The 23471-nt window shown below is 39.6% G+C and overlaps 1 protein-coding gene across 8 annotated transcripts in view; it reads right to left on the bottom strand.

The window, feature by feature from the left end:
- KAT6B (lysine acetyltransferase 6B) overlaps window positions 1–23471 on the bottom strand; it is a 95492-nt gene that overhangs the window by 27863 nt on the left and 44158 nt on the right. For all 8 annotated transcript variants that reach the window (XM_088128778.1, XM_088128769.1, XM_088128792.1 and 5 more), the window contains 2 exons: window positions 10957–11118; window positions 4187–4280 (listed from right to left, as the gene is read on the bottom strand). In XM_088128778.1, coding sequence (XP_087984904.1) covers window positions 4187–4280; window positions 10957–11118 — 256 coding nt within the window. The remainder of the gene's footprint in view (window positions 1–4186; window positions 4281–10956; window positions 11119–23471) is intronic.

Raw genomic sequence — 23471 nt, 5'->3', positions numbered from 1 at the left:
CCTCAACTTGTGTGATTTTACTGCCGACTTCTCCATTGACTTTGCTTGTCAGAAGTTGGCTGTGAAGCATGCAAATGGCGATCACGTGACTGCGGAATGCTGCTTAAGTGCAAGGGCTGGTCACAAAGTTACTTTTTCAGCGCTGTCGTAACTTCGAACGGTTGCTAAACAGAGCAGTCTTTAAGTGAAGACTACCTGTAGTCAGCACAGTATATGTTATACAATGATTAAAATAGTGTAAAATTGATTTACAATAGATTTTATCCAAGCTACTGAAGAACTATTCTAATTTAAAAGGTCCTTTAGAGCTAGAATATTAAGACTTTATGTTAAGAGAAACCCAAATTTCAAATATGGTACAAGCCTGTATAAATAACTATAATCCAGAATGGTTTGCAAGTTGAATTAAACTCCATATCAGATTTTCTCTTGAGATATGAAATTATTCTGGACATTGAGGCCCCTTCCTGCAATCGGCCATTTTTTCACAGAGGCAACTGTATGTGCTTTCCAGTAGGAAGCACAGAGTAACTTTGCAGCAATTTCAATGTACAATGCTAGTTCAGAAGACTTCGTAGGAATATAAGATTTAGTAACATTTAATTTAAAAAATAGCAGGTTGGAAACAATATTCAGCTTTTAGATTTTGTTTCATTCTGGTATAAATCATTTCCCAAAATTATTAAACTTCACAACACTGAAGTTGTTACATGTTACATTTACAGCCATTTTAGAGAATGAGCTGTCCAATTTAGCTATCAGAACAGGGAGAAAGTACCAGCAATAAAATATCTTCTACCAGTTTTATCTAGGCTTAATAGTCAGAGTAAATTTAATGTTTTCTTCCATTGAAGTTCCCTCTGTTGCATGTAAATAAATCAATTATCTAGATTCTGCTCCCATTTAATCACATAGTCTTTTAACTTATTTGGTTTCTCAGATGTATTTTGCCAGCAGTTTATAAATAAGGCTCAGGAACTGCTCTGAATTTGATATTAAGGAATTTAGTCAAATCTCTAAAGTGTTCCCCTTGTTTTTGTGCTTCTTTTAGTACTATACTACTTAAATTGATCAAGTGTTTTTCCTCAGTAAAGTTAGAATATTACTGGAAATCAAATCTAACTCTTCTGAAGTATGACATATTAGTCCTAAATGTCTTGATAAATCCTGCACAAAGCATCTTTTACTGAATAGAACCCATCAGTTCTGAGATAATACAAACATATTACTGTATGTGGTCACTAAAGTAGCTATTTATATCTTTCTGAGCTACTGAGTCTCTCTGAACCTGCATCCAAGAAGTTTCAGAAACACAATTGATTTCTGAGGGTTGTAGTCCAGCATATCCAAAAGGTACCATGTGGGGGGAGGCAGATTCCGCATGTAAAAGTCTAGGAAGCCACTGTCTCTCTTATAAGGTAGACTGGAAACTAATTAATTTTTTTTTAATTTTCTTTTTTTTCATTAAAGATTTTAAATACAATAGTAAAAGCAAATACAAATTAAACTCAGAAAAAGAGGTAGTGCAAAGAAAGAAAAAGAAAAATAGAAAAAAAGGAAAGAAGAAAAAGAAAAGAAATATGTAAAGAAATGACTTCATCACAACAAGTAGAAACAAATTTGATAACTCATCACCCCCTATAAAGTTACAAACAAATATTTCTTCTTCCCATAACCCATCCCTTCTATATGCAAAACCATAAATCATCACCTTTCAGTCCTGATGTCAGCAAAAAGTCCGTAAAGGGTTAACAGAGCTTTATAAAAACATGTCTTGTTTTAACCTTGATCAAACAAACCAACTTTATATTCCTTTCTTTTACTTCTAACAATTTGATCTTTAATTCATTCAGATCTTGTTTTTCTTTTTCCCATCACGAAGACTTCTTTGAGACTTTAACAGACCTCTTTTATAAATCCAGTGGAAAGTCATTATCCAGGTCATTATCTTGGTTGTCTTTTGCATTTCCCCTTTGATTTTCAAAGCTTTAACCAACTTCTTTGTGTATCCAGTAAAAAGTCCTACTAATTAATTAATTAATTAAAAACTAATTAATTTCCTAAAAGATTTCAGTATGGATTTTCCACCCAGTTTTGAAGTACAGAGAATTACAGCGATCTCCTTCTTGCTAAACTTGCCATCGTTCATACATTTCATCTCTTAGAGATCAAGGTTTTGTAAACTTTCAAAAATCAGAAGTGTAGAAGAAAAGAAAATCCCTCTTGGACTATAAGCTGTTTAAACAATTATGAAGTCTAGCTGGATCTTAAGAACGACTTGAAAAAAAATACTAAAAAGTTACAGATTGAGAAGACTACCTTGAGGTATAAAAAACTGTCAGCCCCACCAGGTGGACCAGACCAGGAAATCAACTCCCCAGGAAGGCTAGAATACTTTTACCGATATTGGCTAAAATAACAGAATTGTCTGACTGTGCTGTACCTCCTCCTCCTCCTTATACTCCAGTGAACAGAAAGTGTGTGTGCATGTCTGAACCTCTTCTGAACATTATCTGGACATTCTGGACTTAAAAAATGCTTTAGACCCTTTTACCTAGGCAACAGAGTCTGCATATCTCCATCAAGGTCATCTACCTTACTCTCTACAAAGATCAAAATGTAACTAGTCTGCAATGGGAAAGACTGCCATTCTTTAGCATATGAGGGTTAGATTTTTGGTAAAATGAATTGTAAATGAAAAAAAATCACCAAATTTTGTCTGGGACATTGTTAGCAAAGGAGGCAGTGTATTTGGTCTCATCTCGTCTCCTCTTGTGTCAGAAATGCAGGAACTGGAAGGGAGATAATTATTAATCTAAATTTTTAAAAATTAAAAACTTTAATAAAAATATAGATTTATATAATTCTTGCCCAATGCCGGGCCACATTGATGGCAAAGGTATTTCCGACCAGCAAGTCATTCTGTGTGCATGTTGGTCCCAAGGGGCACTGCAAAAGATGGATAATTGTTTAAATAGCGCCACATTTGGTTGTTGCATAGTTGTCATGCTGCCCAAGGAGGCTATTTGTAGGCTCTTGTGAAAAAGTACATTTGTAAGACTAGCTCAGGGACATTCTAACGAGTCAGATGAAACATGAGTTCAGCTCTGAAATGGTTCCTGCTGCAAATATGAAGATTCGTTCAGGAATAACCAATATCTTCTGGTGTCCTGTGGGTACTCCTTAAGCCAAAAAATGTGATGGCAAGAAGAGAGAGAGAGAAAAAAAAAAACCAAACATGTTCCAAGAAGCAGAATAAAATGGGCAGGGGAGGGGGGACCAAAACCGCAGAGTTTTGTTTTACATCGTGATGTACGGTTGGTGTGGGGGAAGGGATGGGACCATAAGTGCCTTGGAAGTTCTTGCCCTTCAAGATAAGGGAGGGCACTGCTTCCTGGAACTCTGCTCCCCTCCCCACCAAAGGCTTCTTCCTGGAGTCTCGAACATCACTGCCATTTCCTCACTTTCTGAATTTTCATTTTTGACCTGCATTACTTACCCTACAGTTGTCTACATCCCTCCTATACCACCTGTTTCCTGAGAATATGGCGCATTAACAAACATTTCCTTATCCTTTCTTAGTGCTAATGTAATGTTTAGTTTGTTTACTGGTTACATTTTGTTTTCCCATGGTGTACCTTTCGATAAAAACTATACAGAAGTAGTGGAAGAAATATTTTGAGTTGTTCAAATTATGCCAGGTGCGTATGTGCATGGTCAAAAAAAATAAAAATCAGGATATCCTGATTTATACAGTATGCCTTCTTTTCAGACGTGAGACAATTACATTTTTGAAAAGAACAAAAGCCTAAAACATTATGCTCCATTTTAAGTACCGTTCAACTAAAATATACTTTGCACTAAAAGAAATCTAGGAACTGAAGAATGCTCTAAATTACCTCTTTACTTTAATGACAAATAACTGCTTCTCCCTGTATTAATGAACACCACAAAATGAATGCAATTTAGACAATTCATTCAATCTAACAACACTGAGAGCTAATATTCCTGCAAAGAGAAATAGCCTGTTTCCTTAGGTACATCACAGGTATTAGATGTTTCTTTTAATGGACTTTTTCTGCCCGTATGCAAATAGATACAGAAAGCCCATTGTCTATCAGCAAAAAACCAAAAAGCACAGTTGCTCTCACCCATTCTCACTTCTCAAATTCATGAGTTCACTTACTGAAATCGATGAGGAACCTTCCAAATCCTTGCCTTTGGTACTGGGGCATGATCATGATGCAGGAAACATTATACTTCTGTTGGCAGAGCTTCTCCTGCAGGAAGGAGAAACAAGGGAGACAGCTGAAAATATTGTGAAGAGGCTGCTTTTGCCCCCCTGCCTTCATCTGTGTAAATTATCCCAGAAAAGTAAAGAGGCAACAAGTCAAAACTGAGATTAAATTATCCCACAGAAAGTGGAATGATGCAAAGTAGATCAAATGTGGAAAGATTCGGTATTTTATGAATTAAGAACAGAAAAATCCAAAAGGAACTGTGTGATCAAATTCAAAGGGGGAAAGGAGACAGACAGTTATTCATCCTTCCCCATTTTTTCCCTCATGAATACGTAAAGGAGGGAGTCTCCAAACCTTCATTCATGTATTAGGGTGGATCAGAAGTAACACATATTAAAAGCACTACTTCTCATTTTTATTTCATCAACCACCATTGACCGACACAACTGTTTACCTACAATAAAGTTAAATTTGGAGTGCAATGTTCACCCGGTCACATACTTCCTCTTGAATCTTACATACAACACCTCTGTTTGGACTTTCAGAACATGGCACAATCAGAAAAAAAAAATCCTCTAAAAACAGCAGAAGGCCAAGTTCCAGGGGCTGCTTGGGACAAAGGAGAATGTAGGAAGCCAATCTCAAAGTAAGATCACTGGGACACTTTCTATAATCAGTCAGGGGTCCATTTGTGTTGAGAAAGATCTTCTAGAGAGGCTTATCTAGCTAGGGAACTTTCTATGGCAGTAAGAGTTTCACTGTCCTTACCAAGCGAATGAACCAAGAGGGGAATGTGAGTGAAACCAGAGTAAAGAAAGGTTGGTTTCAAGGGAATATCTTATTATTAAACACATAATTAAACACTAAAGCCATGAAGTTGCCATATGGATCCTTGCAGAACCACACAGGGGAGGTAGTTTTTGTGTCACTGAGGTTGGTGGGCAGTTTAGCCTCCCTTCTATGGTTATCAGGTTGTGAACAAACCAGAAAAACAGAATGGAGCTTGTGAGATGACAGGCACCTTCACTGTCCTGTAATAGGGATGGACAACTCTCAGGCTGCGTGTGGTCCCAGCAACCTATTTGCAGCTCCTGAGATGGCATCCCTGAAATTGGGTGGCAAAATATCTGAATGTTGGACTCATGTCTCAGAAAGGTACAAAAACAATGGGGGGAATGGGAATCCAAAGCCCTTGAGAAGTGAATTGCTCCTACTTCCTCCCTTCTTCCACCCTACAAGATGATGAAAGAGGGGAAAACCATCTTCATCTCTCCTTGCTCTGATGATGTCTACAGCCTACCAACCAGCCACTCAGGAAAAAGAATTGTAGCTCTCAATCCAGAAAAGCTGCCCATCCCCAGTCTAGGATAACTTAATACCTTTCCTTACTCAAAAGGAATCAATATAATGAACTCACAACTCTGCATGATATGAATTTGTACTTATGCAGACCGGGTACTCTTATGACCACAATATTATTGGTTCACTTTTCAACTGCTATCTATTCCCATCTATGATTTTAGCATCCATGAATTCAGTTTCTAAAGGAAATCTGCAAGCCACTTGTAATATACCATAAACTGCTTTCACGCATCTACCAAGACCGCGTCCATTTCAAAGGCATCAGAATAGCACTCCAACACTGGACCAGGCAGGGACACCTTATCCTCTCAGGAACTTTGTTCACACTGTTCACTAAACAGGCTGTATGGTTCCTTCTTCTGCCAAGGGGACCATTTGTCTAACAAAATATGTTTTTGGCATTGTCCTGAACCAAGCCCTAGTGAATGTCTGACTCATAGGGCAGTTCAATATTTAAGCAAAATTCCTGGCACTTGCATGTTTTTATACCATATTTTTATACCATGCAAGTGCTCCAAGACATCGATATTTTTATGTTCAAAATAAAAAAGCGAACAAACAAAAAATGAGAAAATTTAGACAGTGTCAACAAGGTTTTGATTTGTTTTCTAACTGGCCCGCCTAATAAATAAATAGAACTGAGAGTCAACCACTGCTGACAAAGGAGGGCTTCTAACATCTCTTTCATCCTGTAATGAAACATTTGATACAGCAGCAGAAATGCAGCATTAAATATAAAGTGGTGAATGGGAGAATTAAGCAAATACTATCACCCATGTGTCTTGCTCTCACAGGGGCATCCACAGGGTGGTCAAAATAATCAAGATGACAGGCAGAACTGCCATTTTGGCTTTTTGAACTCCCCCCTTCCGCCCCCCCCACACTATTTGCCTAGTGTGGCATAATTGATAGTTCATCTGTCTGCTCCAACCTCATCTATGGAAAATAGCCATTTAGTACCCATTATTTCTACAAAGTGAGAAATAGTTAACTTTGGGTAAATGGCTTGTTGGTGCTCATTACATGACATTGTTTTAATTGAACAATTACAATAGTAAGCCAGAAATTGGCTCTTGGGGAAATATAACAAGAGAGTAAGACTGCTCCAAGGGCCATAAAGGTTTTTGGCTCCTACATGCACAGAGACAATCTTGGTGAATGCTTGAATGAAAGAAATCCCAGGGCCGTAAACTAGACTGGGATATTGAAAAGCTACCCCAGAAGAACGTTGCAGCAAACCCCTTCTGCATTGTTACCAAGAAAAATTACATGGATAGGTCAATGGAGTCACTTCAAGTGCAACTGAGTTCACTTCAGAGGGAGCTTTAATTTTTATACTATACTTTAGAACACTTTTGATTTTTTTCCCAGTGTCTTGCCAGGAAAGGGAGATTTGTTTCTTTATTGTTTATAATCAATTTTCAGAGCCACATATAAAATGCAAAATAAAATACATACAATAGCAATAAAGCAATAAAATAAAATGGTCATTAGAGACTAAAATTTTAACAGGAATGAAAACAATTTAAAAAAAAAAGAACACAAACATCAGAAATGTAAATAACAGGACAGAGGTGCCCAGAGGACCTGTCTGGTGTACTCCAAAGCAGACAATATACAAGTTAGAAAACTGGTTGAATAAACTGGGGGTTGTGAATAGACAGTAAGCAAACTATATTTCATTAAGATTTGCTCAGGTTTTTTTTTTAATCAGATGTTAAGAATCTATTTATTCTAGTGAACAGACGGTCCTCCTGTCAGGCTTCTAACAATTGGGAGACGAAGCTGGAAACAGCCAAACCAAAGAGGAGAGAGGGAATTTGGAAAGCAGAGCAGTCGTCTAGTCCAGGGTTCCTCAACCTCAGCAACTTTAAGATGGGTGAGCTTCAACTCCCAGAATTCCCCAGCCAGCCATGCTGGCTGGGGAATTCTGGGAGTTGAAGTCTACCCATCTTAAAGTTGCTGAGGTTGAGAAACCGTGGTCTAGTCCATACTGGCTGGGGAATTCTAGCAGTTGAAGTCCACACTTCTTAAAGTTGCTGAGGTTGAGAAACACTGATCTAGTCAACAGACAGGTCAAATGAGACATTCAGCAACCTTCTGTTTTGTGCCTCCTATTGCTTTATGCTGTTTCATTCATTTATGGGGAATAATGCAGGGCTGCTGAACTTAGTCCACACCAGATCTGAAAGTAATAGACTGGGTTCGGCACTGGGTAATCCCAAAGGGATTCTGCCTGGGGACGCAGGTGCCCCACTGCTTTATGCAACAGTGTCAGTTTGGGTGATCCCACTCAGGACTCAAAAAGTTGTATAAAATTGAACACATGATGAGTTTTGCAAGGGAGAGAGGTGGCCAACACACCAATTTTGTTCCTGACAGAAAAACCTTGAATGGAGGACAGGGATAGCGAAACCTTACTCAGAAATAAACCTCCTACCATTGGAACAAAATGCAAGTTTTGGAATTACAGTTGCTGTCATCCTATGAAGGTTAGTCAGAAGGAAGTTATATCGATGGGTAGGCTAAATTCCCAACCCCATATTCCAGGGCAGGCATTCTTTTCTGGCTGGTGAACAGAGCCATGTTGTGGCTGCAATGGAGAGAGGCTTCTCCATTGACAAAATGGCTATCAGGATGGAGGTGGCCCCTCTCCAGAAGTCTTCTCTGCCCCAACTCTCTGCCATCCTGCTTACCTTTATCTTCCCCCCCCACATCCCAGATCAAATGGACACACTCCTAAACAAAGCACTGGGCTGCAGATTTCTAGTATTTCTTTTTCAAGAAAATCTTCAGAGTCTATCTGGGGGTCGGGAGGCATTTGTGTAAATAAAAAGGGTGAGAGACGTATGCCAGCTTCTAGCTTTCAATTGAAACACTATTAAAAAAACATGGCAGGTGGTACTTTGAGAGTACCAAGAGCAATATCTGAAGGCCCACTGGTGCCCTTGGCATTGTTACCTACCCCCACTACATTTTTTTCATTCAAAGGTTACTTCTTTCAGTGCAAATTGGAACAGAATCACAGCCTCCTCCTGCAATTGATATCCTTCATTACAAATTGTGGGAGGGGTTTTCACAAACACCTCTAAACCCCCCATTTTGCTACAGTTCAGGAAAAAGAAGCCTTCTGAGTAACTTAGAAACTGGATCCTTAATTTGTGCCCTTATTATTATTCATTCAATTTGTCTTGATTAGCAAATACAATATGGCTGGCTCAAGTATTTTTGTTCAAAAAGATAAACTGATATTGCATATTGAAATGAAACCATGGTTATCATTAGTTGACAATCCCATGTATCGTATTGAAAGCAGATTCAAAAACATCGGGGAGACTGCCAATACCATAATGATACATTGCCATTTCAAAATGAAGAGACTTCAATTATAAGAAACCTACCAGGTCAAGACCAGGTACAAAGCTACATGAAGTTGATTCAAGTTCCACAAAGCCAGAAAATGGCACCTAAGGCCGGTATCTTAATAGATGTGTCCTACGATGAGGAATAATTACGCACAATGTCATCATCTGTGCTTACTTACAACTTACCCTTCATATAGTCACATTTTCCCTCTCCTTTTAGGGGCAAATCCAGATGGAAGGTTGGAGTGCCTGGGACGAGCAGAGAAGCCCTAGGATGTCCTGAATCCTGTTGAGCTGTTGCTTAAATCAGTAGCTGGCAAGATGGGTTAAACTGCAGAGACACAGGACTCGTCCGTGCAGTACAGCTGAGGCTGGTACTGCAGCTTTTGACTGGGCTACAATATATAGCCCTACTTCTCAGCACCACCAGGAAGGTGCCAGTAATGAAAAATGTCCAAGCAAGTTTTGAAATCATCCATTTGTCTCAGAAAATGTTAAGAGGCACCAAGCTAAAGTGCATCCTACAAACAGGGTTGCGGGGATCATACTGATTTTGAGCAAGAATGGGTGGCTTAATTATTTATATTTCTGTACCTTTGTACACCAACACCTGTCCCTCTCTTGAAGTCCCCTCTTTATATCAGGAACTTAATAGAAGATATCACATTAAAAGATTGTTCAACCACCTTGGCCCACATGTCTTCTCTGCCATGGCATTGGGAGGATACCATTTTAGGCAAAGTATTATCCCTTATCATCTTTGTAACATTCAGTCTAGTTTATTCCCACCAAGCATCTCAGAGTGCAAAGCAACTGTTGATGTCTTTCAGCCTAAGTGCTGGCAGAAATCTCAATATGGTTATGAAGGAGTATTTTTTCTTATTCCTTATTTTTGTACTTCCCAATTCAGAAATCCTGAAACTCACATAATTCAGCCTTACTATACTGCTACATAAACATATATATCTTTGTACTATTCTGTAAAACACCCTGGGATATTTTCAGGTTGAGCAAGGGAGCGCAAAACACTGTATTAAATTAAAAAAAATAAATAACCTTTGACAGGGGCGTCCATGCGGGAGGGGTCAAAAAAGTCAAGAGGGCACCAGCATCTGTGCAATCAAAGTCCCAGCCCTTTTCTACATACTTCAACCACACAGTCATGGCTGACATCTTGACTTTTTTGCCCCTCCCCCTCCGGACACCCCTGACCAGTCAGCAAACAGATGAAGAAGAGTGCTAGAAGAGAACTCCCTCCCTCTGTTTAACCCATCCTGCTAACTACAAATCTAAGCAACAAACAGCTATGGGTCAACTCACAGCAGGACTCCTTTAGCAATAGAGTAAGGCTCAGACACTTCGTAAGGCAATGCCGGACCAGGATAATCTGGGGCAACTTTGCTGGTCCCACACACTGCATCCTCTTCACCTGAGCCTGAAAGAAAGAAGAACACGTGTGGGAGCCTGGAAAGTAAGGTGTAAATAGGCAGAATGTGGCAAAAATATCATTTCTGATCATGGGTCCATAGTAGTTCTCACGTTTTGAGGAGCTAGACTTCACAAAAAGTAGCCTTAAGTCTGGTCTTAGATCCAAGGAATACAAAACTCAGTTACTTTATTTTTAAATTATTTGATTACATTTCTGCTAGGTACTAATGAAGGAAGTACAGATTAACCATACTGTATGCAAATGACATAAATTATATTAAATATACAACTCAATAAAGTAAGAAGAACTGAATGACTGAAGATAGCACCTGCTCTGAGCAACCATCATACTGTCAAATTTAGCTCCAAACATGGGAGATTTAAAGGATCTGCGCACTGTATTTTTGACCCAAGAACAACCTGTGTTCAGAACACTTCATAAACTGATAAAACAGAAAAATGTGTTCACTCCCACTTGAAATGCTGTTGCCCAGAACAACAAACATTAAAGCTCTGCGTAAAAGCAAGAAACTCTGATAATGGTAAGATCAAACGTTTACCTTAGAGAAGTATCCCACCAAGTGGCACCCTTTTTCATCATTCTTTGTGAGGACATAGAAAAGGAATGGCTCAACGTCATAATATAAAGTTTTGTGGTCAAGAAAGAGCTTTGCTAGCAAGCAAAGGTTTTGGCAATAAATCTTGCTGATATTCCCATCAACCTATGGAGGAGAGAATTTTCCACATCAGTATCTTAGCATAGCAGCAGTTCACTGCAGCGATGTTTACAAGGAACAGTCAAGTATCCGTGCCGTTCTTTCCTACGAAGTATACACAAGGTAATCCAGATTTGCTATTTTTGTTCATTTTCTCTAATTGGACAGACACCAAATTTGTGAGCACATTATTTAAGTTATGTTAAGCTTTAATAAGCTTAATAGCCTTGAGGGGTTATGCAAAAAGAACTTAACATGACTCTCAGTTTCCGTACTATCACATCTGCAAATAAGAATCTAATCTGGCATGTTTTAGAGTGGTTTTCAGATAGAATTAAAGAAGCTAAGATTACAGAAAGAAAGGTTTCCAAGTTCAGTACAATGACAGTTTCATACTCGCTCACACAGATTGATGTTTTGGGGGGGGGTACCTTCAAGTCAATTTTGACTCCTGGCGACTGCCTGGACAAGTCCCTTCAGTTTTCTTGGCAAGATTTCGGAAGTGGTTTGCCCTTGCCTGCTTCCCAGGGCTGAGAGAGAGGGACTGGCCCAAGGTCACCCTGCTGGCTTCGTGCCTAAGGTGGGAGTAGAACTCATGGCCTCCCGGTTTCTAGCCCGGTGCCTTAAACACTACACCAAACTGGTTCTCTGACTGAAATGTACTTAATCCTAAATACATTCTTATATCAACAGAAAGATTACAGAAAATGTAAATAAATTCTTCTTTAATTTTTGTATGATTTTTTGCCCTCTCATATATAAATGAATAGTTTATATTTTGGTCACTGACCAGTAAGCCATACAGTTTTACAAGTAAAATTATATATTCCAAGTAAGAATACAAAAAAGCGTTTCTACAAAATGAACATAAGTGAAAATATTATTAGTAAGACAACAGGAAAAAGACTCATAATAAAAAATAGAAGCTAAAATACATATGGGGCGTCATGAACCAAAAATCTGGTCAATTAAGTTGATAAAATACTGTACCTATAAAATACATTAAATACTCAGGCACTAAAAATTATTTTAAGATACTGCTACTTTAATATACTACTACAATTTTAAAACTGAAGCATTAGAATACTTGTATAAATATATTTTCAGGTACCTTCACAGTACTTTCCCCATCCGTTTTTAAATTCTTCTTCATTACTTATCTATCAAAACAAATATTATATATTATACAGCTAACTATCTACACAATTGTATTCTGCCTTCCTGGTCTAAAAACACACAAAGCTGCCATCAATTACATTTGATACAAAACCACAACTCCAAAAGCTACAGTAGCAAATCAAAAACATTAACAGCTGCAGTTGACATAAATCCTCAGCAAGCATCATGCAAATACTCAAAACATTTTGGAATACTACAGCTCAGGGTAACAGAAGGACGAAGTGAGGTACAAATTCCTTGGAAAAGACTTCTATAGGTTCATTTCTCTTGCATAAAATATGGAAGGAGGCTAATGTGGGAAATACCAAACCGTAACATCTAAAATCTTTCAGGCTAGCAGTGAGCAACCAATATTGCTAAGGAATCACATAGATCTTCTGACTAATTTCACTTGCCCCTTGACCTAAACTCAAAAGCCCTTTATAAATCATCAATTCAAAACTCTGGACATACAAAATATGTAACAGTAATCTGAGGTATAGATGAATTACTATGATCAGGTCCTTCTTCTTCAAATATGATCAGTTGCTGAAAGAGCCTAAACTGGCAGGCCACTTTCTAAGGATAGCCACCAGATGCAGATCTATGCAGTCTTAAGGAATAGTGCGAATCTATCTACCCAAGCATTCGTTCCTATATCTAGTTCAAATAAATCCCTACAGAAAACTACTGACTTTTTTCCTGCTTTATTCTAGTCTATTTGCTAGTTCCTCCCTAGAAAGACTGGGTTGGACAGGAAGAGCATATTAATGGCATGGTACCCCAAATCTCCAGATGCTCTCTCTCTGCTGGGGCTCCCATCCAACACAAAACAGAGGTGTTGGATAAGCCAAAGGACATGGGATTGAATGACAACTGACCATTTTTCCTTCCCACTTTCTACAACTTAACACAAAAACATTCTAGGCCAACACAGTAGAGTAAATGGGGATCCAGGATATTTAAGTCTACAGATCAGGGTTTCTCAACCTCAGCAACTTTAAGATGTGTGGAATTCCCCGTGCTGGCTGGGGAATTCTGGGAGTTGAAGTCCACACATCTTAAAGTTGCTGAGGTTGAGAAACACTGATATAGATCATTGTTTCCCACTGTGCAACTTAAGTTAATTGTGATCATTCACAGAACAGCAATGTTTCTTTTATACAGAGAATTGATGTGAAGCTCCTATTGTAAAATAGAGAGCTTTTGCAGAGGCCTAAATGGGTATTAGTTATACATTTCAAATGCAGTCTTCCAGTTTTCCAGCTTAATTTACTTCAGGAAAGAAGAATGTAACGTTAGGCTTTATCTTCACTTCTTTGAGATTTAATTTTCCATTTGCGTTAAACTGTCAAAGCAACATATTTGATTTTCATATCTGAGTAATTGTCTAAGAAACTCTGTAAAATACTTATGTTTTGCATATTGTTTAGCAAGCACATTAGGATAATAAACAAGCTGAACTTGAGTTTATTTAGTATATTGTATTAAATAAAATTCAAAGCAGACAACAGCAATTCCCAAGCTAAAATACAGTTCTAATGAAAAGCCTCTTTGACTGTCAAGGAGTAATTCAAGAGGAAGTATATATTAGCATACATATTTAAAATTTCATACTCTCCAGGTGGTTTGGACAACTCTCATAAGTCTTAGCAAGAAATCAGGCCACTGTAGGAGCCATCCAACCCAGTGTCTAATCAGGTGTACATTGAATGGTGTAAACTATAGAAAGTTCTCTCACTGGACTTCTTATAGCATACCACTCCGAGCTACCAATGCACAAGAGGGCTATCTATCAGGACTATGCTGGCAACAGATCTGGTAGATAGTGAGCAAGGCCATCTAATTCATCCAGCAGGTTGCCAGAGAAAAGACAGGTCGTTCTCACCAAAGGTCTCAGCTAATACTTTGCAGAGGATTTCAGAAATTAGGCTGAAGGTCCCATGAAGGTTCAAAAATAGGTTTGTATCTAACCTTTGGAGAAGCCCTCCTCAACCTGGGCCCATTTTTTGTTAAGATTCAGGAGCTCAGCCCCATGACCTTGCAGGCTTCCAGCTCATGTGGGAATCTTTGCATGCAGGTGAAGGCTTCCTGCTGAAGAGCATCCTGCTTTCTCTTCAGTGACATCTCCAGTTTGACTTGGAGGGAGAAGGGGCTGCTCATCCTATCTCCTACTGAACTGAACCTGGGAATATATTGTCTGAAAAGGGCTAGCTCCTCCAGGGTAATCATTTGAGGGCAACATGGAGAGCTGGTATGAAGCAAGCAGTAAGACACACTTTTCTCTCCCAGTCAGCAGGCTGCAGAGAAGAGACAATTATCAGAGGTATGAATTATCCCTTGCACAAGGGCTCTAAAATTCTCTTCAAATAAGTCTGAGGACCTAGGTTGCCCATCCCACCAGAAGCTAGTAGGCCAGCCACCATCTCATTTTTTCAGTTTTATTTCATTGAAAGATGATCCCATCAACTGTACAAAGGATGCCAATGAACACGTAGGCTGATGCCAGTTTAAAAAGTGACCATTATATTCATTTTCAATCACATGCCACTTCTCAGCATGGGGTAGGTTACTTAAAAATAAATAACTGTTCACAATTCATATCAATGAACTGATCTGGAAGCCAAGACAGGAACTGTGCTATGAAAATATCACAGCAGCAGAAGTCTTTTTTTCTGACAAGTTAAATTCCACAAGAAATTGAGCTACAATACAACATTTAAACAGAAGTCATTGTTTTAATGACTAGATTTCTAAACCACCATAATCAGTGTCTCTTGGCGGTATACAAAGATAATATAAAATATATGGACCTAACATATCCACAGTAGAATAACATATTTAAATTACAAAATTTAAAACAATAACTTAGAACCTAAACATACTGTATACACATGGCGTTTCCTCAAATTAAATTAAGCAAGTCCTTCAGAAGAGACTTTTTTTCCCTTGCTTTTGGAAAAACAATGTCAGGGCTAATCTAGTTTCTTGGGGGAGGCTGTTCCATAAGATATAGACGTGGCTTTGGACTGCTGTATCACTTTAAGAGACCCAGAGCTATTTATACTATGTTTCCTATTTGGTATTCAACTCATTTCTTAAAATTTGATGAATGAAATATTTACATGGGACTGTCATACAAAAATTTTATGGCATAAAATAGGATAGATAATTATACCTCTTAACAGGCAGGCTACCCCAGGAATTCTTTTACTTCGTGAACCAATATGTCATGTAAACGCATGTTCAAGAATAACCATGTTGATAAGTGCTTAAAAAAGCTTTCGGCTAGACCTTTGCTTGGAGTTAGCATAACATTTCTCTTTTAGACTTGGAAAATAGCTTATGTATAAGAAAACTAATCTCTGGCCACTTGAGAAACCCTCATCTTGTTTAGACAAAGATGAGAGTTTGGACAACTATTTGTCACAGCTATTTATGAATGAAAGCTTAGGACATTACTCTTCACAGGTTTTGAAATACGGTGTAGCCTTTTCATTCTTTATTGTTTACTGTCTGATCATGTGTTGAGGAACAGACACACTTAAGGTGAAATATACGTAGAGATGTATATATATATATACATGTGATTTACAACTTCTGGAAACATAACTTGCAAGTACGGAGGATCAATCTTTTGCAAGCCTCCTCATAGTTTCCTGAAAGATTTGTAATTCCTTATTGGATTTGTTGATGTCACTGGCAGTTCCCATTCACTCATATTGCTGAGGACATCAGAAGCAGGACAGCCTAAATTACCTAATTTTCATCCACAGCAAAGAACGAGTTACACACCTGCACTGATTATGTATGAGTTCCATCAATGTGTAGTCTTAGTAGAATATTCAATGTAATTATTAAAAATTATTTCCATTCTGGTCATGTTGTCATAAAAACGCTGTGTTTCAGAATGGAAAAATATATCAGTATACTCACCAAATGGCTGATATTCCTGAAACTTCTCTATTCCTTGAATTACTGCATGAAATAAATAGGTTTCTAGATTCTCACGAACAAAGACCATTTCAGTAATAAAAATATGGGCTAGAACTGCATGCTGTTCATCTACCACTAACTTTTATAAGCAACAATAACACTGGGGAAATGTTGTATTTTGTGTACATCAAATGTGTGTGTGTGCGCCTTCAAGTCAGTTTTGACTCCTGGCGACTGCCTGGACTAGGCCCTGCAGTTTTCTTGGCATTTTTCGGAAGTGATTTGCTCTTACCTCCTTCCTAGGGCTGAGAGAGAGGGACTGGCCCAAAGTCACCCAGCTAGATTCGTGCCTCAGGTGGGACTAGAACTCACAGTCTCCCAGTTTCTAAGCTGGTGCCTTAGCCACTACACCAAACTGGCTCTCTCGAATACCCATATCATTAGGACAGAACTGCAGCATTAGGAAATTTCTTCCATGAACTTATTATTATTTACATTCTATAGCACATTACCATTCAGTCTGTACGTGGAAACAACATTTTATTTTTGTTTCAAGTCAATCATGAAATGGAACAGTGACTAGCTCTTTCATGTATGTACATACCCATCATGCTATTCGTTTTTGGGATAAGCAACATTATGCAAAGTGCAGAAAAAGAGCAAGAAAATAGTAAGCAAAAACAGAAGATAAGGATATATAGCTATATCTAGACTATATCTCTCCATATAAATCTACCTTTGGAAATCATCCTTGATTCAGTCATGACCATATGTGATGCTTACACTGGCTTTTATTCTTCTCACTTCTTACCTGTTTTTTCAGGAGTTCATCAGTTCCATGCAAATACATCTTTCTTGATCCACCCCTTCCTCTCAACCCATTCAATCTTCTTTTATATATTAAAGACTTTTGTTGTTCAGTCGTCGTGTCCAACTCTTCATGATCCCATGAACCATATCACGCCAGGCCTTCCTGTCCTTCGCTGCCTCCCTGAGTTTGCTCAGTTTCATGATCATTGCTTCAGTGATGCTATCTAACCATCTCTGCCATCCTCTTCTCCTTTTGCCTTCAATCTTTCTCAGCATCAGGGTCTTTTCCAAAGAGTCCTCTCTTCACATTAGGTGACCAAAGTATCTGAGCTTGAGCTTCATTATCAATCCTTCCAATGAGCAGTCAGGGTTGATTTCCTTTAAGATTGACTGGTTTGACCTCCTAGCAGTCCAGGGGACTCTCAAGAGTCTTCTCCAGCACCACAGTTCAAAGGCATCAATTCTTCGGTGCTCAGCCTTCTTTATGGTCCAGCTCTCACAGCCATACATTACTACTGGAAAAACCATAGCTTTGATTATGCGGATCTTTGTCGGCAAGGTGATGTCTCTGCTTTTTAATATGCTATCTAGGTTTGCCATAGCTTTCCTCCCAAGAAGCAAGCATGGGTGGTATCATCTGCATATCTGAGGTTGTTGATGTTTCTCCCTGCAATCTTAATTCCAGCTTGAGATTCTTCCAGCCTGGCATTTCTCATGATGTACTCTGCATGTAAGTTAAATAAGCAGGGTAACAGTACAGAGCCTTGTCGTACTCCTTTCCCTATTTTGAACCAATCGGTTGTTCCATGACCGGTTCTAACTATTGCTTTTTGGCCCACATACAGATTTCTCAGGAGACAGGTAAGGTGGTCTGGCACCCCCATCTCTTTAAGAAATTGCCACAGTTTGTTGTGATCCACACAATCGAAGGCTTTTGCATAGTCAATGAAGCAGAAGTAGATGTTTTTCTGGAATTCTTGTGCTTTCTCCATTATCCACCAAATGTTGGCAATTTGATCTCTTTGAAACCCAGCTTGTACATCCAGTAGTTCTTGGTTCACATACTGCTGAAGCCTAGCTTGTAGGATTTTGAGCATAACCTTGCTAGCATGTGAAATGAGTGCAATTGTGCGATAGTTTGAGCATTCTTTGGCATTGCCCTTCTTTGGAATTGGAACGTAAACTGACCTTTTCCAATCCCGTGGCCACTGTTGCATTTTCCAAACTTGCTGGCATATTGAGAGCAGCACTTTAACAGCATCATCTTTTAGTATTTTAAATACTGTCATCTCCACTAGCTTTGTTGTTAGTAATGCTTCCTAAGGCCCACTTGACTTCGCTCTCTAGGATGTCCGGCTCAAGGTCAGTGATCACACCAGTATGGACATCAGGGACATTAATATCTTTCTTGTATAGTTCTCCTGTATTCTTGCCACCTCTTCTTAATCTGCTTCTGTTAGGTCCCTGCCTTTTTTGTCCTTTATCATGCCCATCTTTGCACTAAACGTTCCTTTCATATCTCCAGTTTTCTTGAAGAGATCTCTAGTCTTCCCCATTCTATTGTTTCCTCGATTTCTTTGCATTGTTCATTTAAGAAGGCCTTATCTCTCCTTGCTATTCTCTGGAAATCTGCATTCAGTTGGTTATATCTTTCCCTTTCACCCTTGCTTTTCGCATTCCTTCTTTCCACAGCTATTTGTAAAGCCTCATCAGACAGCCATTTTGCTTTCTTGCATTTTTTTTTCTTTGGGATGGTTTTAGTTGCTGCCTCCTGTACAATGTTACGGACCTCCATCCATAGTTCTTCAGGCACTGTGTCTACCAAATCTAATCCCCTAAATCAGGGGTCGGGAACCTTTTTGTCTGAGAGAGCCATGAACGCCACATATTTTAAAATGTAATTCCGTGAGAGCCATACAATATGTTTAAAACTAAATACAAGTAAATGTGTGCATTTTATGTAAGACCAACACTTTTAAAGTACAATAAGTCTCTGAATTCTTTTTAATAACGTTGTTATGCTGTTGCTAACCAATGATGAATAAAGTACTTCTTACCATTAATGCGACTTCTGGTGCTGCATGGTTTTGCTAATGGCTTTGTAGTCTGGTTGATACGTGGTGAGGTTAAGCTTCATGCAGGCGTTGAGACTTCCATCCATTAAACGTGATCGTAGGTTGGTCTTAATGTTCTTTAGATGTGAGAAAGACTGCTCACATGCATACGTAGAGCCAAACATTGTCAGTACAGCAATATTCACATGATGCAGTGTGTGGTATGTGACGGGAAGCGCGTTCCAAGTTTTGACAATCAGCTGGTCCGCGGGTTGAAGTTTTTTCATTTCTCCCCACTTGTGTTTGCTAGCCAACTCTGCTTGCTGTCGTGCAAGTCTTTCCAAATCTTCATTCAGTGGCTTGAACTTATTCACCCACATGTCTGAGGCCTTCAGGTCAGCAGCTTGTAGCTCAAACTCTCTGACGGAGACACTGGGGATGTAACTCAGGTCGGCACTGCACACTCGTGTGAATGGGTGATGAACTTAAAAAGACGAGTGCACTCACGAAATTCTCCAACGCGCGCTTTGAATGACTGCAGGAGATTAGATGTGAAGCCCGCTAGCTGCTGAAGATCAAGATGTTGAGCAGGGTCACTTGCTGTGCATGCATCTTTAAACTCTCCCAGTTTTTCAAAGTGTAGTAAATGACCTGTTTCAATGTCGGCGATGAAGACTTCTAGCTTGTTTTCAAATGCAAACACTGCTTGTTGAAGGGATAAGACTGTATTTCCAATGCCTTGCATTTTCACATTGAGCTGGTTCAGATGTTCAGTCATGTCCACGAGATAGTAGAACTTCAGGAGCCACTCAGTGTTAGCTAACTCAGGATGCTCGACGTTTTTCATTTCAAGAAAAGTCCGGATTTCGCTCAGACAAGCTGCGAAACGGCTGAGCACCTTCCCTCTTGACAACCAACGCACATTGCTGTGCAGAAGCAGACCAGGATAATTATTCCCAACTTTATCCAGCAGTGTTTTAAATTGGCGATCATTTAAAGCTCGGGCAACAATAAAGTTGACCACCTGAATGACCAGCGACATCACCTCACCAAGCTGCTCGCCACACATCTGAGCACAAAGTGCCTCCTGATGTAGGATGCAGTGAAAACTTAGGATGGGTCTCTTTTCATGTTCATGAAGAAGCGCTACGAATCCTCTGTTTTTCCCCACCATGCACGGAGCACCATCAGTACACACCGAAATAAGTTTATCCATCGGTAGATTTTGTTCTTTAGCAAACTCAGTGAAAGACTTGAATAAATCCTCGCCTCTTGTTGTCCCTTTCATAGGGAAAACAGCAAGACTTTCCTCACGTAGTATGTCACCGACAGCATACCTTGCAATCACGCTGAACTGGGATAAATGGCTTACGTCTGTTGACTCATCCAAAGCGAGAGAAAAGAATGGTGCTGCATTTATGTCCTTCACTTGTGTTGCCTCAATTTGATTTGCCATCATGATGGTATGATCGTGAACAGTTCTTGCCGACAGAGGCATGTCTTTTATTCATTTGATTATCTTGTCTTTATCCGAAAAGTCGTCAAAAAGTTCATTGGCAACATCAAGCATGAATGTTTTGGCATACTCCCCATCTGTGAATGGCTTTCCGTTTCTCACAATTGCTAAAGCGCCAGCAAAGCTAGCCGAATTCCAGTCACCTTGTTGGGTCCAAACACGGAGTTACTGCTGACTAGCTTGCACTCTGCACAGTAGCTCTTGACATGCTTTCTTCCTGCTGTCCCCCGCAGGATATTTCGATGCAAATGTAGTATGGCGTGCGTCGAAGTGCCGCTTTATATTTGACTGTTTCATCGATGCAATTTTATCATTGCATATTAGACACACTGCAGAACCTACTCTCTCCACAAAGGCGAATTCCTCTGTCCATTCCTGCTGAAAAGTACGATACTCATCTTTTTTTCTTTTAGACATCTTCTTCAATAAAAGGGTTTCTGCAATTAGTTAGCTGACTGAGGTGAGGAGAATACCACCCCAGGTAGTGGTCCGTGGGGCAGGGCAGAGGTAATGAAGGCAGGGTAGCCAATTGCGGGTGTAGCTGGTGGGATGGACCCTTACAGGCCGTCGAGGTGGTTAGGCCCAAGCCGGGGGCTCGATTTTCGGCCACTGGTGGAAAGTGGCACCGTGCCTGAAATATGTCTCGTACCTCGTTGGGGCCACAAACGGGGGCCAGCCCAAGATGAGGACTCACCCAACAGAGCAGGGGCAGCGGAAGCAGGATACAAAGCAGTGCACCCGGATTGCATTTGCGTGGGCCGCCGACAGGAGCTAGGCCAAAGCCGGGGCCTCGATTTGCGGCTGCCTGTGGAGGACGATGCAGCTCCAGGCCCGTTTGGCCGCGTATGCTGCGGGGCAAGGTAGGGTGGGTCCCAAGGATGCCGGATGCGGATGCGATGCAGAGGAGGGCGTGGCCTGCGCTCGGCAGATAGAAGACGTGTTCTAAGCCTTACCCCATTATTTTTTTTATTAAAGATTTGGCAGCGAGCCAGATGCAGCCATCAAAAGAGCCACATCTGGCTCGCGAGCCATAGGTTCCCGACCCCTGTCCTAAATCTATTCATCACCTTCACTGTGTACTCACAAGGAATATAATTTAAGTCATACTTGAGTGGTCTAGTGGTTTTCCCTACATTCTTCAATTTAAGCCTAAATTTTGCAGTAAGAAGTTCATGCTCTGAGCCACAGTCAGCTCCTGGTCTTGTTTTTGCTGTCTGTATAGAGCTTCTCCATCTTTGGCTGCAAAGTATATAATCAATCTGGTTTCAGTATTGACCATATTATTATTATTGTTATTATCTACAATTAAATAATGTTTCTTGTTCTTTTTTTCATTACACATCACTATCAACTAATCTGTGACCATTTTTTATTTTATAGATGTTATTCTGAAAACACTGAGCCTCCTCCTCCTCCTCTTCTTCCTCCACTCATCTTCCAAGGGGTTTCCTATCCACGAAATGCATAATTGTTCGGACCAGAGTCAAACAACCTGGTGTCCTCCAGAAGTTTTGGATCACAGCTCTTACAATTCTGTGCCCTTGGCAATGCTTGCTGGGGTTGATGGAAATTGAAATCCAAAACTTCTGAAGAACACCAAGCTGCCTATCTTTGACCCATATCATGTCATACAGAACATATTCCTGACATGATAAAGACATGGTTTTGCCAGTGGGCCTGGGGATCCCAGGTTGATACAGAGCCCATCAAGTGGTTTGTTTGAATGTACTGTTGTCACCAAGGGGTTGGAGGTGTAGTGGGTTTTATTTCTGTACACCACCCAGAGTCATCGTGAGCTGAGCAGCCATATCAATTGCTTTAATAAAATAAAATAAATAAATGATTCTATGGCATCCTTCATGTAACTAGCATATTTCATTTATCCATTCTGTGATCTTATTTTCTAAAGTTGGATTAACATTCTTTTACACGATTTACTAAAAAAATTTCAATAATGAATTCATAACAAATTTCTGACATTGTATATTTAAGCCATTTTGTCTTAATTAGATAAACGAGGCCCCACTTAGCACTATAAACAATTGACAGGGCAGTGAGTTTCTAGTCTCAATGTCCTGGCAACATCTTTATAGTCTGAATGAAGTTAATCAGATTTCCACCATTCTTCTACAGATTTTCCACAAATTTTGATTTGTACTATACTGATGACTAGATTTTAAAAGTTACTTTTATACCACTTTTCATTTAAGGCTAGTACTAAAAATGTTTGTCTCCACTTACTTTCCTTCCACACTGCAAAGCATTCAACTAACCTTGAAATAGCTTTCATACTTCCATACAGAACACTGGATGGTTGACTGCTAGCCATTACTGCAAAATAACCATCTGTATATGCTGCTGTCATACATTCCCATATGTGTATCAATGGCACAGCCAATTCTTTTCATGGGTCGTACAAGCCAACAATTTCAAGATGCTGTCCACCTGCCCACATTTGATGTAATTTTAATCGGTTAAATGATACAGCATTTTTATCATAATTTGCAGTGTTTTTATAGTATAAGCCCTCACTTGCCTGAGACAGATATCATCTGCTTTTCTCTTCAAGTATGACTGAATCAGTTCATAACTTTCAGAGGTGCAACAGTTCTTTGTTGTTTCAGTCCTTTCCTATCTAAAAAATACCTCAAGCCATACTGACATGTGAAGGCTAACATCCTTTAACATCTTGGTCATCTGAGGAGTAACTGCCAAGTAGGGTACCTGCCAAATACACCAGTGCTGGTAACTCATTTCCAAAGTTCTTTCTGGGTACTGGCTGGCATACTACAGACTAAGAACCAAACCAGAGAGATTTTCATCTGCAAACTATTCTCCTGAGGATGGAATACAGCTGTTTTACACAATGTGTCAAAAAGCTGAGT

This window comes from Python bivittatus, unplaced genomic scaffold (genome assembly GCF_059951505.1).
Source record: "Python bivittatus isolate LINGU-HERP-01145 unplaced genomic scaffold, Pbiv_v1 ctg000050_np1212, whole genome shotgun sequence".
Taxonomy (NCBI): Eukaryota; Metazoa; Chordata; class Lepidosauria; order Squamata; family Pythonidae; genus Python; species Python bivittatus.
The sequence above is the reverse complement of the archived record's forward strand: the minus strand, read 5'-3'. Positions and strand labels throughout refer to the sequence as shown.